Source organism: Triturus cristatus, chromosome 12, assembly GCF_964204655.1.
Source record: "Triturus cristatus chromosome 12, aTriCri1.1, whole genome shotgun sequence".
In the NCBI taxonomy this organism is placed as follows: Eukaryota; Metazoa; Chordata; class Amphibia; order Caudata; family Salamandridae; genus Triturus; species Triturus cristatus.
This window is the reverse complement of record NC_140595.1, coordinates 104,269,613-104,282,648: the sequence shown is the minus strand read 5'-3', so window position 1 is coordinate 104,282,648 and position 13,036 is coordinate 104,269,613. Positions and strand designations below refer to the sequence as shown.

The 13,036-nt window shown below is 47.0% G+C and overlaps 1 protein-coding gene across 3 annotated transcripts in view; it reads left to right on the top strand.

The window, feature by feature from the left end:
• The window catches only part of KANK3 (KN motif and ankyrin repeat domains 3), a 160,312-nt gene that overhangs the window by 110,862 nt on the left and 36,414 nt on the right, over positions 1 to 13,036 (top strand). For all 3 annotated transcript variants that reach the window (XM_085638314.1, XM_085638312.1, XM_085638313.1), the window contains exon 3: positions 6,986 to 9,007. In XM_085638314.1, the coding sequence (XP_085494440.1) occupies positions 6,986 to 9,007 (2,022 nt within the window). The remainder of the gene's footprint in view (positions 1 to 6,985; positions 9,008 to 13,036) is intronic.

The following is a 13,036-nucleotide window of genomic DNA, read 5'->3' as shown; positions in this document are numbered from 1 at the left end:
TTTAGTAGCAGCAAAGAAGAAAGCAGATGTTGCCAAGTTCCTCCTCTCGTTCCACCCCAGTGATGGCTGACAATTACACTGTGAGTTGAGAGGCTTTGATGTATCCCTCCGTGCCGCTGGACTGAACGCTTCAGGTCAAAAAATTAGTGAATAATTTGGATTACAGTGTACACAGAAGGCCTAATCAGGGAATAAGGTACTTTTAAGGGGGCTGAAATATGGCCGCAACCACCTCTCTGCGCTCTGCTGTCGGAAGGTATCAGCCACGTGACACGAGACGTCTGACAACACTTCAAGTAATAGGGAGCCCGAGGCATGGCGGTTTCTTCTCCCTCGCCTTTCATATTTTTCCACGTGCAGCGATCTTCACGCGGTGATTTGTTTGAGAGCACCTTCAAGGTAGATGAGGTGAATGCAGGAGGCCCAGACAGCGAGGAATGTTTCAGTAGAATGAGTGACGTACGCCGACGTGTTTACGTTTGCCGAACTCATTTTCCTGCCTTCTCCAAAGCGTCCCTCCCATTCGTGGTTCCTACATCTGCTTTGATTCACCCTCACTCCTCTAGCCGCTCTCCCATTCATGAACCCTCCCATTTCTCAGCTTCTTGCCTCTTCTGGCTCATTCTGGAACAAATTAAGGTGAACTCTACGGTAGGAAAGTAAGACCTGCATTCATGGTTACCCCCACTTTTTGCTGGTGTTGTTATGTTTTACTGACTAGTCTGACTGGGACCATGCTAATCAGGACCCCAGTATCTGTGCTTCTTCCCCAAATTGAACATGGTGAATACTTGGGTACACCCCAGATTGGCTACTGGTGTACCCTGGTAAGTCCCTAGTATATGGTACTAAGGTAGCCAGGGCATAGGTACACCAGGGGTCTCCCATGAGCTGCAGCATGTATTATGCCACCCACGAGAGACCACTCAGATTGAGACTACAGGCCTGCCATTGTAGCCTGTGTTAGCTAGTGCTAGCACCACTCATGACAGATATAAGTTTTCTTATATCTGCGGTCAAGGCACTTAAAACCTATAAGTCACCCCTAGGGCAGGCCTTTCAATCCTGAAAGCAGGGTGCTCGGTTCTAAGTGTGATGGTGCCCCGGCATGAGCGAGACACCCCTACAACCATCGGAGTCCATTCTCCCGAGTTGTAAGTGCATCAGCCATTAAAATACATATAGTGGCAATGAGTATATTTACGCGATGGCTATCTTTAAACCGGCTGTTACAAACCCTGTTGTTGTTTGGTATCAAACATGTACGGTGTGGGAGGTATGATTCCAAGCACTTTAAAGCTTCTCCGGGAGGCCCTCAGAGCTCCCGGTACCAGTCTTCTGGACCTAAACAGCAAACTATGGCTGCTGCCGACCAGAGACATGATTCTGCCCTCCTGCTGCAGAGCCAAGCTCGAGAAGGGAATGCACTCAATAGGTTTCCTGTCAAAGGGAGGTGTGACCACCTCTCAGACAGGGTTTACTGTATTGGGACAGGGTGGGGGTGTTTGCCAGTGCCACTAGACTGCTTTGAAGGGCACATTTGGTGCCCTCCTTGCATACTCTAGTTGAAACCAGTTCAGAGAGCCAATGGCGCGTGCTCTGGCGCGAAACTGGACAAAGGACATGAGAGTATCCTCTCCACTGTCCAGCGTCTCCTCTGGGAGGTACCCCTGAATCGTCCCAGCCCTTTCCTTGGGTCCCTAGATTCATCGTGGGACAAGATTCAGATCCAATACCATTTCAACTTCAACCGTCTAGGCACTCTGGACCTCGCAGGACTTGGCTTTGGAACTGAGACAGCAACTGGGAAGACTCCTGCTGCTCCTGGTCTTGTTGTCCTGCAAGTCTGCTGCAACGTCTGTGCCTGTGCTCCATACAGGTTCTTCACAAGGCCTGTGGACATTCAAAATACCCAAAGGAATCTCCCTTGGAGTGAAGGAGTCACTCCCTTCATCTGCAGGCTCCGCAACACAGCTGACCGGCATTCTGATCCTGGGCTCCGACGGGCTCTGAAAGGATCAACAACACAAGTGGTGGTTCTGCAACTCTCTCGAGGCCTGCACTGTCTTCTCACTGAGTTTGAGGCCAGTATCCTTTGTCCGAACCTCTGGAACAGAACCTCTGTGCACCGCGTTGACTTACCGTTGCCAAGGCTTGTTGACTCTCTTCTCCAGAGATCTTCGGGCTCCAAGAAGCTTCAGCATCTCCTGCAACCAACATCTTCACCTGCACTGCATCCTTTGAACTGTGGGCCTTCATCCTTTATTTATTTATTTTATTTATAGAGTTTTTACCCAAGGGTATCAAAGCGCTTTACATTTACAATAGGTACAGTTTAGATTACACTTGTATAGCAGCAGTAATATATATATATATATATATACATATATATCAGGTACATGTCTTTCATACCAGTTTCAACATAACAAGTTTAAGAACTGTTTAGAATACAAAGGTGTACGCATTGGTATCATACAACATAGTTCCAATGTGTACCTTTTGAATGTTTTACTTCAGTACTACAATGATCCATTAATTGTGGTACTGAACAGTTAAAGAGGTTTTCGCAGCTACCTGGTAATTTTATCTTTACATTCGTAAATGTCTTTGTGGTCATTTCGTGCAGGATGTATCCATACAAGACAGGGCTATGCGACTTCTGGTTATTAACCACGGTGCAGATGATGAACAGTCTTGTCTAGGGAAGGAACTTGCCTATTAGGAAGATCTTCGCTTCCCTCTTGAATGTTGACAAATTTGGAAGGGAGTGAATTCCAGATTCTGGGTACCGCTCCGGAGAATGCTCTGCCATACGTTTTCTTCCTCCGAAAGATGGGCAGTTTCAGCAACAGCTCTCTGGCACTCTTGGCCGGCCTGCTCCCCCCTGATAACTCATTTTTCTGGGCTAAGTACATTGGTGTTTTGTAGTGGAGCGCTTTGTGGGTAATACAAGCCAGTTTAAGTTGAAGTCTGGCTTCGTATGGAAGCCAGTTTAGTGCTTTCAGATGTGGGGAGATATGGTCGTATTTTCTAGAACCTGTAATGAGTCTTGCGGCCGCATTGAGACAAGCTTTTAGTGGTGCTGTGGAGATTTTTGATAAACCTGTTAGTGATGTACATCGATATTCAATCCTTGAGATAACCTGGGACTGAACTACCCCTTGGTGAGCTGCTCGAGGTCCTCTTGCTACTATTGTTCCTCCGGCCTTTGGGTCCTCTCGAGGGCTTTATTTGGCTTCAGTGGGCTCCCCTGCTTGCTTGGGGCCTACTGTGACTTACCTGCTCATGGTGAGTCATTGCACCTTTTTTTATGACTGCATTGGTTGCCATTGCCAAGGCTTGTTGGTGCCCCTGCCGGACTCTGACTCCTTGGCTCTTGACATCTGACGTGGGACAGTTTGTGCACGGCTTCTGGTCCTCCTCTGAGTCTCCGGGTCCATACAGCTGCAACTTCAAGGGCACCATCAGCTCTCCTGCATCCCCGACATCAGTGGCCATTCTTCCTCCGTGCCTCCTGGTCACTCCTTAGTGGCATAGACTCTGTCCCCTCCGCTTGCAGGTACCTCTCATCTTGAATCCACCTTTGCGTTCCACCGGACACTTTCACTTTCTTCGCCAGCGGCATCTTTCCTGAAGTCCTCCATTGTAGTCTACGGCGGTTTCCGATGTCACTTCGCACCTATAGACCCGGCTTCCCTGGTGTATGTATCCCAGTCCCTGGGGTATCCACCGGTGGGATGACTCTCCAACCATCCATCTTCCACTGGGTTTCTTCAGGATCCGCTGGGAAGGGTCCTGTGTTTTTTTAAAACTGCAACCGCGACTTACCTATTGACTTACATTGAGCATGCTGTCATGTTCCCACTCTACGCACAACCTCCATGGGGTTCCTAGATACTCACCTTGGGTGGTTCCTTGGGTCCCCGGCTCTTCTACGTCTTCTGGGTCCATTCTCGACTTAGGTTGTGGTTTGCATTCCACTATTTTAGTATATGGTTTGGTCTCCCCCCTGGAGACCATTGTGTATCCTGTGCTACTTACGTATTCTATTGACCAAGTATTGTGTGTATTGTGTTTATATCTCCAGGTAGGAGATAATACATTGTGTTAGTGAGTGTTAATAATGAATACATATTTTTTATAACTACACTGTGTGGTTCTTTTTCACTTAATATATACCTTTAAGATTATGTTTTGTTAAAACAAGCTGCTTTACACTCCTTCTGGACTAAGCCTGGTGGCTGTTCTCCACAGCTGCCACTCAGAGAGCTTTCCAAGGTTGTCTAAGACTACTAAAATCACCATAAGAGTTGTCTGGATTAGTGCAGGGTGATACACTTACATAAATGTGCACCATATACTAAGCCAGCCTCTCATGTCACGCTGTAATGTGTTTAGGCTTTTTAAATTCTCTTTTTCTATCAGCTGCAATTTAATTGGAAGCATGTCTTCTCTTGTTTCATGTAAAGCATGCTGACACCTCAAGGTTGAGTCCGATATATAAGTATGCATAAATAAATAAATCCTTGAACTTGATAACTAGCTTGAGGAGCATCACTGATTGAGGAGCGCCAATGAAGGTCCACAAGAGAGCATTAGTTCTATGTCAGGCCAAGTCCAGGCTGTCGCCTAGAGCTATGTTGTATTGGCCTGACAGACACCCTAGTATTCTAAAATTGGCCCCATGTGCCGTGACAGGACCAAAAAAAATGGCCCATGGCGGGTAGATGGATTCTCCTGTGCAATCACCCATGGTTTGGAGGCAAAGTCCCATCTACTCAGTGCTTAATTTGTGCCAGTGGTTTCTGGTGCTCGGCACCGGCACTTAATCATCAACACTGGCACTTATGACAGTCTACCACATGGTGGTGCTGTCTGTCTGATTTATAGATTAAAACAACACAGTTGTTCATTAATTCACTATGCTTTAAAAATTAATGACACCTGCCTCTCAATGCATTCTTATAGCTTTGGGGGCCTGGAATAGTCTACATTGTCACACTCGTGGGTATGTGATGGTAGTAGGTGTGCTAGTACCGTCATTGACAGCCTGGCAGAGGCAACGGGCGGTGCAAGCTGCAGTGGCCTCCTGACGAGGGCCCCAGCACTTATTTTTATTTTTTTACAAATTAAGTACTGATCTACTAACATTTCTAGACCAGGTCTGCACCAAAAGTGTATGCCTACTCAAGAAAAGTGAAAAGTTGGAGAAAAGTTTTCTTTTCTTCAAACTGTTCTAACTTTGCATGTGTGCTGTACTGTGCAGCACACAAAGTGGAAAAAGTTTTTGCTGTGTCTAAGCACAGCAATCTGTACTAGAAAAATACCCATCCAGTACAAAACCTATGCTAGACTCACTCGAACACCTTTTTCACTATTGTGCAAAGATGTGTGCATGACACTGGACACCATGCAAGTCCTCAAAACAGCTCGGCAACCTTTGTTGCAACACTGGGATGAGTGGGAAAAAAATATTAAATATGGGCTTAATTTTAGCTCAGGTTTGCAAACTGCACAGGTGGAGGCACTGAATGGCAAGACAGAATTTTCATTTTAAGGTGGCTGCCAAACAGTACCCCGGGCCCTCCTCTTAGCTGCTAACAGAAGCAGGACTTTAACTACTTTCATTGCGTTGCAAGTTGTCCTTTAACAAGCCTATCCCTGTATGGCAGCCGGACTATCAACTCTGGATGACGGGCCCTTTGAGAGTGAAAGGAGTGGCCAGCCTGCAAATCTCATGAGGCTGTGGTGGGCTGAAGGACCACGATCGAAGCATCTGGGTATGTGTGTTTAGCCCAGAATTGCTCATACCCCAAGCACAAAATATAACAAGCAATATAATAAGGACAAGACAGGAAGAAAATAGTCCCTTTATTTCAGATGTAGAAGGAAGCAACTAATCCAGTTCAAAGAAGCATTGGTGAAAAACCAATGTTACAAGGGTGTCTCAAAAATACAATAACAAGGTAAGTAACGCATCGAGAGGAGAACATTCTAAACAGACTTCAAAGGTAGCCAATGAAAGATCCTAAAGTCGATGGGAAGCTATAGGATACAATGCTGTCTGTAAACTGGCCGTAGCAAAACCGCAAAAAATGAGACACGACTGCGAGGTCTTACCGCTGACGGGGAGGCTCAGCCGACTCTAGGAGGAGGTCGGCTAACACACCAGACAAAAGGCACGGCAGCAGCACGGTGCGAGAGCACGCAAAAGAAAGGGTCAGCAAATGAAATGGGGAGTTTGGGTTCAAAGGACCCAATCAAGAAAGAGGGGCGGGCTCACAAGCATGGCCAAAAAGGCGACCGGGACAATCAGACCCCAGCTTTGTCACCTAAGAGAACTAAGACATCAAAGGAGATTTGAATTATTGAGGTGTGAGGGTTGGGGGAGTTTGTGAGTCCAATTAGAAGTGCTGGAATTGTTTTGGGGGAAGTTGTATTCCACTCATGTTTTAATACCTTGACAATGGCATTTTGTGTTTACAAGGCCAAGGTTTATTTGTAAGCCTTGCATGCACATCCAAGTAAAGGCAACCTTCTCTTTTGTGAGTATCTGTTTTCCACTCCAGCCTTTATCACAAACAAAATGTCCTGTTTTCATATTTTTTAAGAAGGCAATTGGACAGTGGTGAATCACAAAATATGAAGCTAGGGTTTGCACTGGCTTGATTTTTTTTTTTTTTATTTAAATTGAAGAAGAATGTGTTTCGAACCACGCATATCATCTCTTTAAACAAAAATGTCATTTTTAACTCTTAAATATTGACCCAGCCGGAGGGATGTTCAGTGCACTCTTCGGTTATATGCAAGTCTAACTATACTTATTCTAAAAATGTAACTTTTAACATAAATTTAGAATTGCAAGCATTAAAAGTGGGGCAAAACACTTAAAAAATTAGAATGAGCAATGTAAAACATATTTTATGGAAAGCTTTTAGACAGATGTGTTATTCTCATATTAACACCTCTTTTCTTATTTTTTCAGATTTAGGGGGCCCTTTCTTGTACAGAGACCCAGACGACAACGAGAAGATGTCGTATTCTGTGGAAACGCCCTACGGCTTTCAGCTGGATCTGGACTTTTTGAAATACGTTGATGACATTCAAAGCGGCCAAACTCTACGAAAGGTTCCTGTGCATCGGAAGCCCAAGACGACCAAGCTCTCCACGTCCTCTCTGAGGAGCCCTAGCAGCCAGAACAGTGGGTGGACTTCCACGGAATCCCTAACTTCCACGACCAGCGAAGATGGCAAGGTCGGCCCTCCATTTCTGCCGAGGGTGAGAAGTCAGTCTAGCTCCTCCGAGGTGAGGGAGCCCCTTAGCGTCCATACATCCAACCCCGTCTCTCCAACACCTATAATAAGTCTCCTTCCGCCGCCATCTCCCAAGTCTTTCATAAGGAATCATCGTGTTGAGAAGACATTGCTAGAGACAAGTAAAAGGTTGGAGCAAGAACAGTTGTGTTTGCAGAGTCCGAGGGAAGGAAGCGGCAGAGCCAGGTTGCCAAGTGGTTCTTCGAAGGTCAGTGCTACCCTTTCAACCACAGCCTCTTCCAGTCTAAATCAGCTATCTACATCAATACCGCATAATGGAGGTGGAGACGGTCCAATAATACTTAGCCCATCCTTCACAGGTCAAGTAAGGACTAGCCCTTTAAATTCAGGAAGAAGTACCCCGGCAACCACCATCAGCCCCGCGCATTTACAGTATGTCCGTGAGCAGATGGCTGCCGCCCTAAAGCAACTCAAAGAATTAGAAGAACAGGTAAAGACCATTCCAGTTTTAGAAATGAAGATTTCCACTCTGAAGAAGCAGAAAGACAAGCTTCTGTCAGATTTACAGAAGAAGCGTGAACAAGAGTCAGACGAAACGTCCGACTTTCGACAGCGATCTTACAGCACAGGCAATATGGAGGCATCTGATGGAGATTCTAAGACCAGTCTGGAGATTTTTGCTGAATCAGACAGTGAAGTTGAATCAGTGAAAATGAGAACAAGTAAGATTTCAGAGCTCAGGAAATTAACAGAAAAACTGGCAGTGTCCGAGAGGAGTGGCCGCAGCTCTAAACCGGGGAGCGCCAGAGCAATCAGCCCTTCTGCGATGCACAAAAATGAAAAGCTTTGCAAATCTGTGGGTGTGGGCGAGGAGATTGCAATGAACGATGCTGTTTTTTTCTACAGATCTCAGAAACCAAGCCAGGATGCCGCTGTTGGCAATGAAGTAGAAACCAAGCACGCAGAAGTGTGGGTCATGGAGTCCATGCTTGGCCTGCTCCCAGAGACAGAGAAGGAAATCAGTCTACTGCAACACACAATTGAGCATCAGAGGGGGGTGATTTCTTTGCTTGAAGGGCACTTACGAGAGGCGACACAAGAGCTTGAAAAGTTAAGAGTCGAGGTTTGTTGTAGAAGGTCAAAAAATCTGGTGCACCAAGAAGTAATGGCCGTTCCCTCAATGCAGGACGCCTACGCTGATGCTGTAGTTGCTGTGTATAATCAAGCAGTGGGCAATCATTTGGAACTCAGCGACATAGGAGTGCATTGCCTGCCACCAATGACCAGTGTTGGAGTAAACAGTTACTCAGAAACAGTAGAGGTTGCAGTTGGTCCAGATTCATCAGTTGCATATCAGCACAAAGACACCCAAACTAACTTTAAAACAAGAAATGACACGGTCGATAACTCTAGCGCATTATCGATACACACAGTGTGTGAGCAGTTCGATGGGTTCCCAACCCGATCAACAACGGAAAGTAAAGCACTGCCCAACAAGGAACTAAAAGTGGAAGAGCCCAAGCAGGGTGTTCCGACACAAGCAGCAAAATGTGAAAAGACAAGAAAAAGTGCACCACCAGAAAAAAAGATTGTAACTTTGAGCTCATCACTTGGAGTTACCAAAGATCAGTGTCTGATCATCCAAAACTCAAGCAAAGCATTCCACAGTGTCTGCCAGAAGGAAGGGGAGGTCCAGGAAGTGGAAGATACTTCCCCTTCTAGTCCCACTGCCGGTAAGATTCCCCTTTATTGCTGCTCATGTTCAAATAATATTGTAAATGTAAATTTGATACTTGTAAAGCACACTACTCACCCGCAAGGGTCTCAAGGCGCTTGTACGAATACCGCTGTGGAACCCATCCTGGCTTTCCCTGTGAGGCGTCCACTCCTGGGCACCCCCAAGGTGGAGGCCAGGCATCCTTAGCGTTGTGGGGGCCGTTGTGGAGATTAAGCAAGCTATTGCCCAGAGTTGCAGAGTGGGACTCCATGATTGGAATAGGCACCGAGGCGAGAATTATCAGGTCTGTGGAATTTTTTAGCCCAAGACCCGCCGAGGCAGGGAATTGAACCCTGGTCCCGGGCTAGACCTCTGCATCAGGGTCTGCCGCTCTAATCATTGAGCCACACTTCTCCACTGTGTGAACACTTATCACCATAGTAGACTTGCATACATCATGTAAGGTGGATGAGCTCTTTGATCAATGAGAAGAATTCAGTTTTGACAAAATATAATGGAATGCACTCTAGTCCAATGGTTGTTGATCACGGCTTGTACCGATACCCCCAACCTGTTGCTGACGGGGGACCATCGGGAGCCAATGCTCCCGGTTAGACCCTGAGGTCAATCCAGCAGTCAAAGCATTTGAAGAAAATTTGCCACTAGCAGAACTGTAATCTCAGAAAACGAATAAGGATTGCTTTGGGTCAAGAATAATGATTTGTTGTGGGTAAAATTTTAATTAGGACATTGAAATTCTCAAACTATAAGTCATGCAAAATTTTGCATAACTTAAGATTGCATCTTGTTTAAGAAAGCCCTGCAAAATTTCAGCCGGAGACTGGTTTGCACAGAAAAGTGTATCTCTTGCCAAGGAATGTTTTCTGTTGGAACCAGTCTACTTTTGGTGTCTCGTAAGACGAGTTTTTTACAGGCGATGCGCGCTGACGTAATAAAAGGCACATGCGATACCAGCAAATGACATTTCACTTGGAAAGGTGAATTTCAGATAACTTCACAAAAAGTTCATAGAATGTTATGATTTATCGAAAACCAAACTAATCCACAGTTCCACCCTTCCCTGGTGCTGATAAGCCTTTTCCGAGACAGGCAGAAGATCAACGGCCTGGGGGAAATCAGGTGTACTGGACATGTGACACTTGTTCCTGTGGAAAGGTTTGTGATGTGTGATAGGCAAGCAGGACTTGGGCAGCTTCATGGCCAAGCATGCTGTTGTTGTGTCGGCCGCGGGGTGTACTTCAACGTCATCTTGATGGTCACTCCTCTTTGTAGCTGGACTCTATACTGGAAAGTTGGGGTCCTGGGGCTGTATTATGAAAGTGTCCTTGTGAACAATAGGTGTTTGTGCCCGTTCTGCGCGCCCCGGGGGCCTTTGGTATTACAAAAGGGGCCGCAGATGCTTGTGCGGCCCCTTCTGTAATACCGACAGCGCTGGCGCACATAAAGCACCAGTGCTATCTTCAGAGGGCGTGCCCTCATTTGCATGGGGGCGTGCCCTATCCACATGAGGGAATCCTTTTGCCTCTGCGCCCGCACCTTATTTCAGACACTGGTGCAGAGGCAAAGAGGCTCTCAGGAGGTGCACTCTCAGTGCGCCCCCTGATGGTAGCCTTCTGGAGGGGGGAAGGGGGTCCCATGGACCCCCAAGACATCCCCTTGCAGGCGGGTGCAGTCACTGACTGCACCCGCCTGCAAGGGGATCTCTAATCCCCCTTCAAAGTGCAGGCGGGTTGGCGCCTGCACTGTGAATACATGGAGCGGTTTCAAAGCAGCTGCTCCGTTTTTCACCTGAATACGCTTCCCGCAGGGCAGCGCGAGTTCACAGCTGCCCTGAGGACAGCACATTCATGCTAATACGGCGCATCTTCATTGTTTGTGCTGGACGTACCTTTTAAAAGGTGTGGCCGGCGCAAACAATGAAAATGCGCTTTTTGTGTAATACAGCCCCTGGTGGTCATAGAACAATGATGAACACCCTGTTCTAAAAGAAGTGTATCCTCATGACCGGTGTAATCATAGCGTACTTACATAGAATCTGAGGCACTCGATCCAACCTGGAGCACAGGAAGAAACAGACTTCCCAGATGAGCGCACGTAAGAACTTTCGAGGTATTTGATTGACCAAAACGCCAGTGGTAGCACAAGTGATATCAAACCCTTTGTCACATGACAACATCAAAGCGGTGACCTTTTCTTGCTCGATTACCTTTTATAAGTGGCTGGGAAGAGTTAGGGGAAGGCAAGGAGTGGGAAACAGAGGGAGTAAATAAGGCTGTTGCAGACCTCTTGGCTTTATGTTGTGCCAGCTGATATTATGAGCCCCTTGAAAATAGGTACACAGGGTTAGTAAAGGGCAAGCAATGGTGTAGCAGCTACTACCTCTCCTAAACTTAATTGTTGTCCATGGAGAATACAGAAGAGGCCAGTTGATGGTACGATGATTAGAACTTTACACCGAAAAGAAGCTTTTCACTTACCAGATGCCGGCCTTTCCAAATTTAAGAAATATGTACTTCAAACCAGTGAATGCCCGCTCTTTGCCTGCGACCAGCCGGGGTCCAATCCAGTATTGGGCAAAAGAAAGAGGGTCTGGACTCTCAAGTCAAAACATCTGGTATTTCTTTGCGTCCTTTATAATGAGTGGCTTCGTAATTTTACTTTGCAGAGAGCAGGCATTTCTCTTCAAATGAGAATTATGAGTCGTGGAGTGGTACCGCATGCAGTAATATCGAATGTGATACCGGGTACAAAACCCAGTGAGACCTGGTGGAACATGTTCCTGTTAAAAGGCTGGAATTTGCCAATTTCATGTGAAAGTTGGTGAAGTGATGCCAATTTTCAGGTTATTCCCCATTCCAGATGTTGAAATCCTAATGGTAGCCGTAATGCCGGTTATGGTATGGCCTCACCTTTTTGGCCGGACCACTTTTAATCGGGCCTTAAGTGCAGTAATTACATAGAACATGGAGGGCTGCCACATCTGGTGTGCATCAGTGAGCTGGCAGCCAGCACCGTGCCTAATGCGATGAGGGATCCGCGGACATGGCACCATGCCCGCGGATGAGTAGGAGCAGGAAGGCATGTTTGCAGCTGCAGTGCGCTGGGATCTTTGCACCTGGCACTGCCGCCTCCATTGTTCGAACCGCTGGAAAGAATCTGCAGCATTTCCGCAGATGTGCTGTAGTCACTGAGGGTGGTGAACTCTTGGTGTGACCAGAGGTAAAGGCCTTCCCGCTCCCTCCTTTCCTCCTGTTGCAGTCTGGGGAAAGCCTTGGCAGGGCATCATGTGAAGTCCATTTGAGGACCAGATGGCTAAAGAGTTTCTTTCTGTTTTTAGCCACTGGTTCGTGGTAGTGTGCAGCAGATAGAGGGCAAAAAGAGCATGTGTGTATGTGAAGTGAGCAAGGAAAACATGAGATGCAGCTCATTACTGATACAAAGGGAACTACTCCGTACCCACCCAACCTCGAGTGAGCTAAGATATGGCATGGGTCAAACTTTATACCATGGGGCTAGCCGCGGCTCGTGCAGGTAAGAGTGGTGGGATGGTGGGGCCAGGTGGGGGGGATTTCGACATACGATGACGAGGGGAAATTAAATAAATAATTAATTTGCGCTCGTCATCATTGGTTGAAATCCCCCCCCCCACCCGGCCCCACCACTCTTACCTACATGGGCCGCGTCTGCATGGGGCTCGAGCTCACTAGTTTCCTCAGCTAGCACCTTTTTAACACAGAGGTGGAGATCGCTAACCAGCTCAGTGACCGCCTTTCTACCTTGGAGCTCCGATCACAAGCTAGCTCAGTGACCTAATTTCTGCCATGGGGCTCAGACGCACTAACTGCCTTTCTTCCAGGAGCTCATGCTCATAAGATAGCTCACTGACCACATTTCTGTCATAGCGCTGCTCACCAGCGAAATCAGGTGATCAATTTTGTGCCATGGCCTCGAGCTCACTAGTTAGCTTGGATACCAACTTTCTGCCAAGGGGCTCCATCACACTAGCTATGCCACTGGCCTCCTT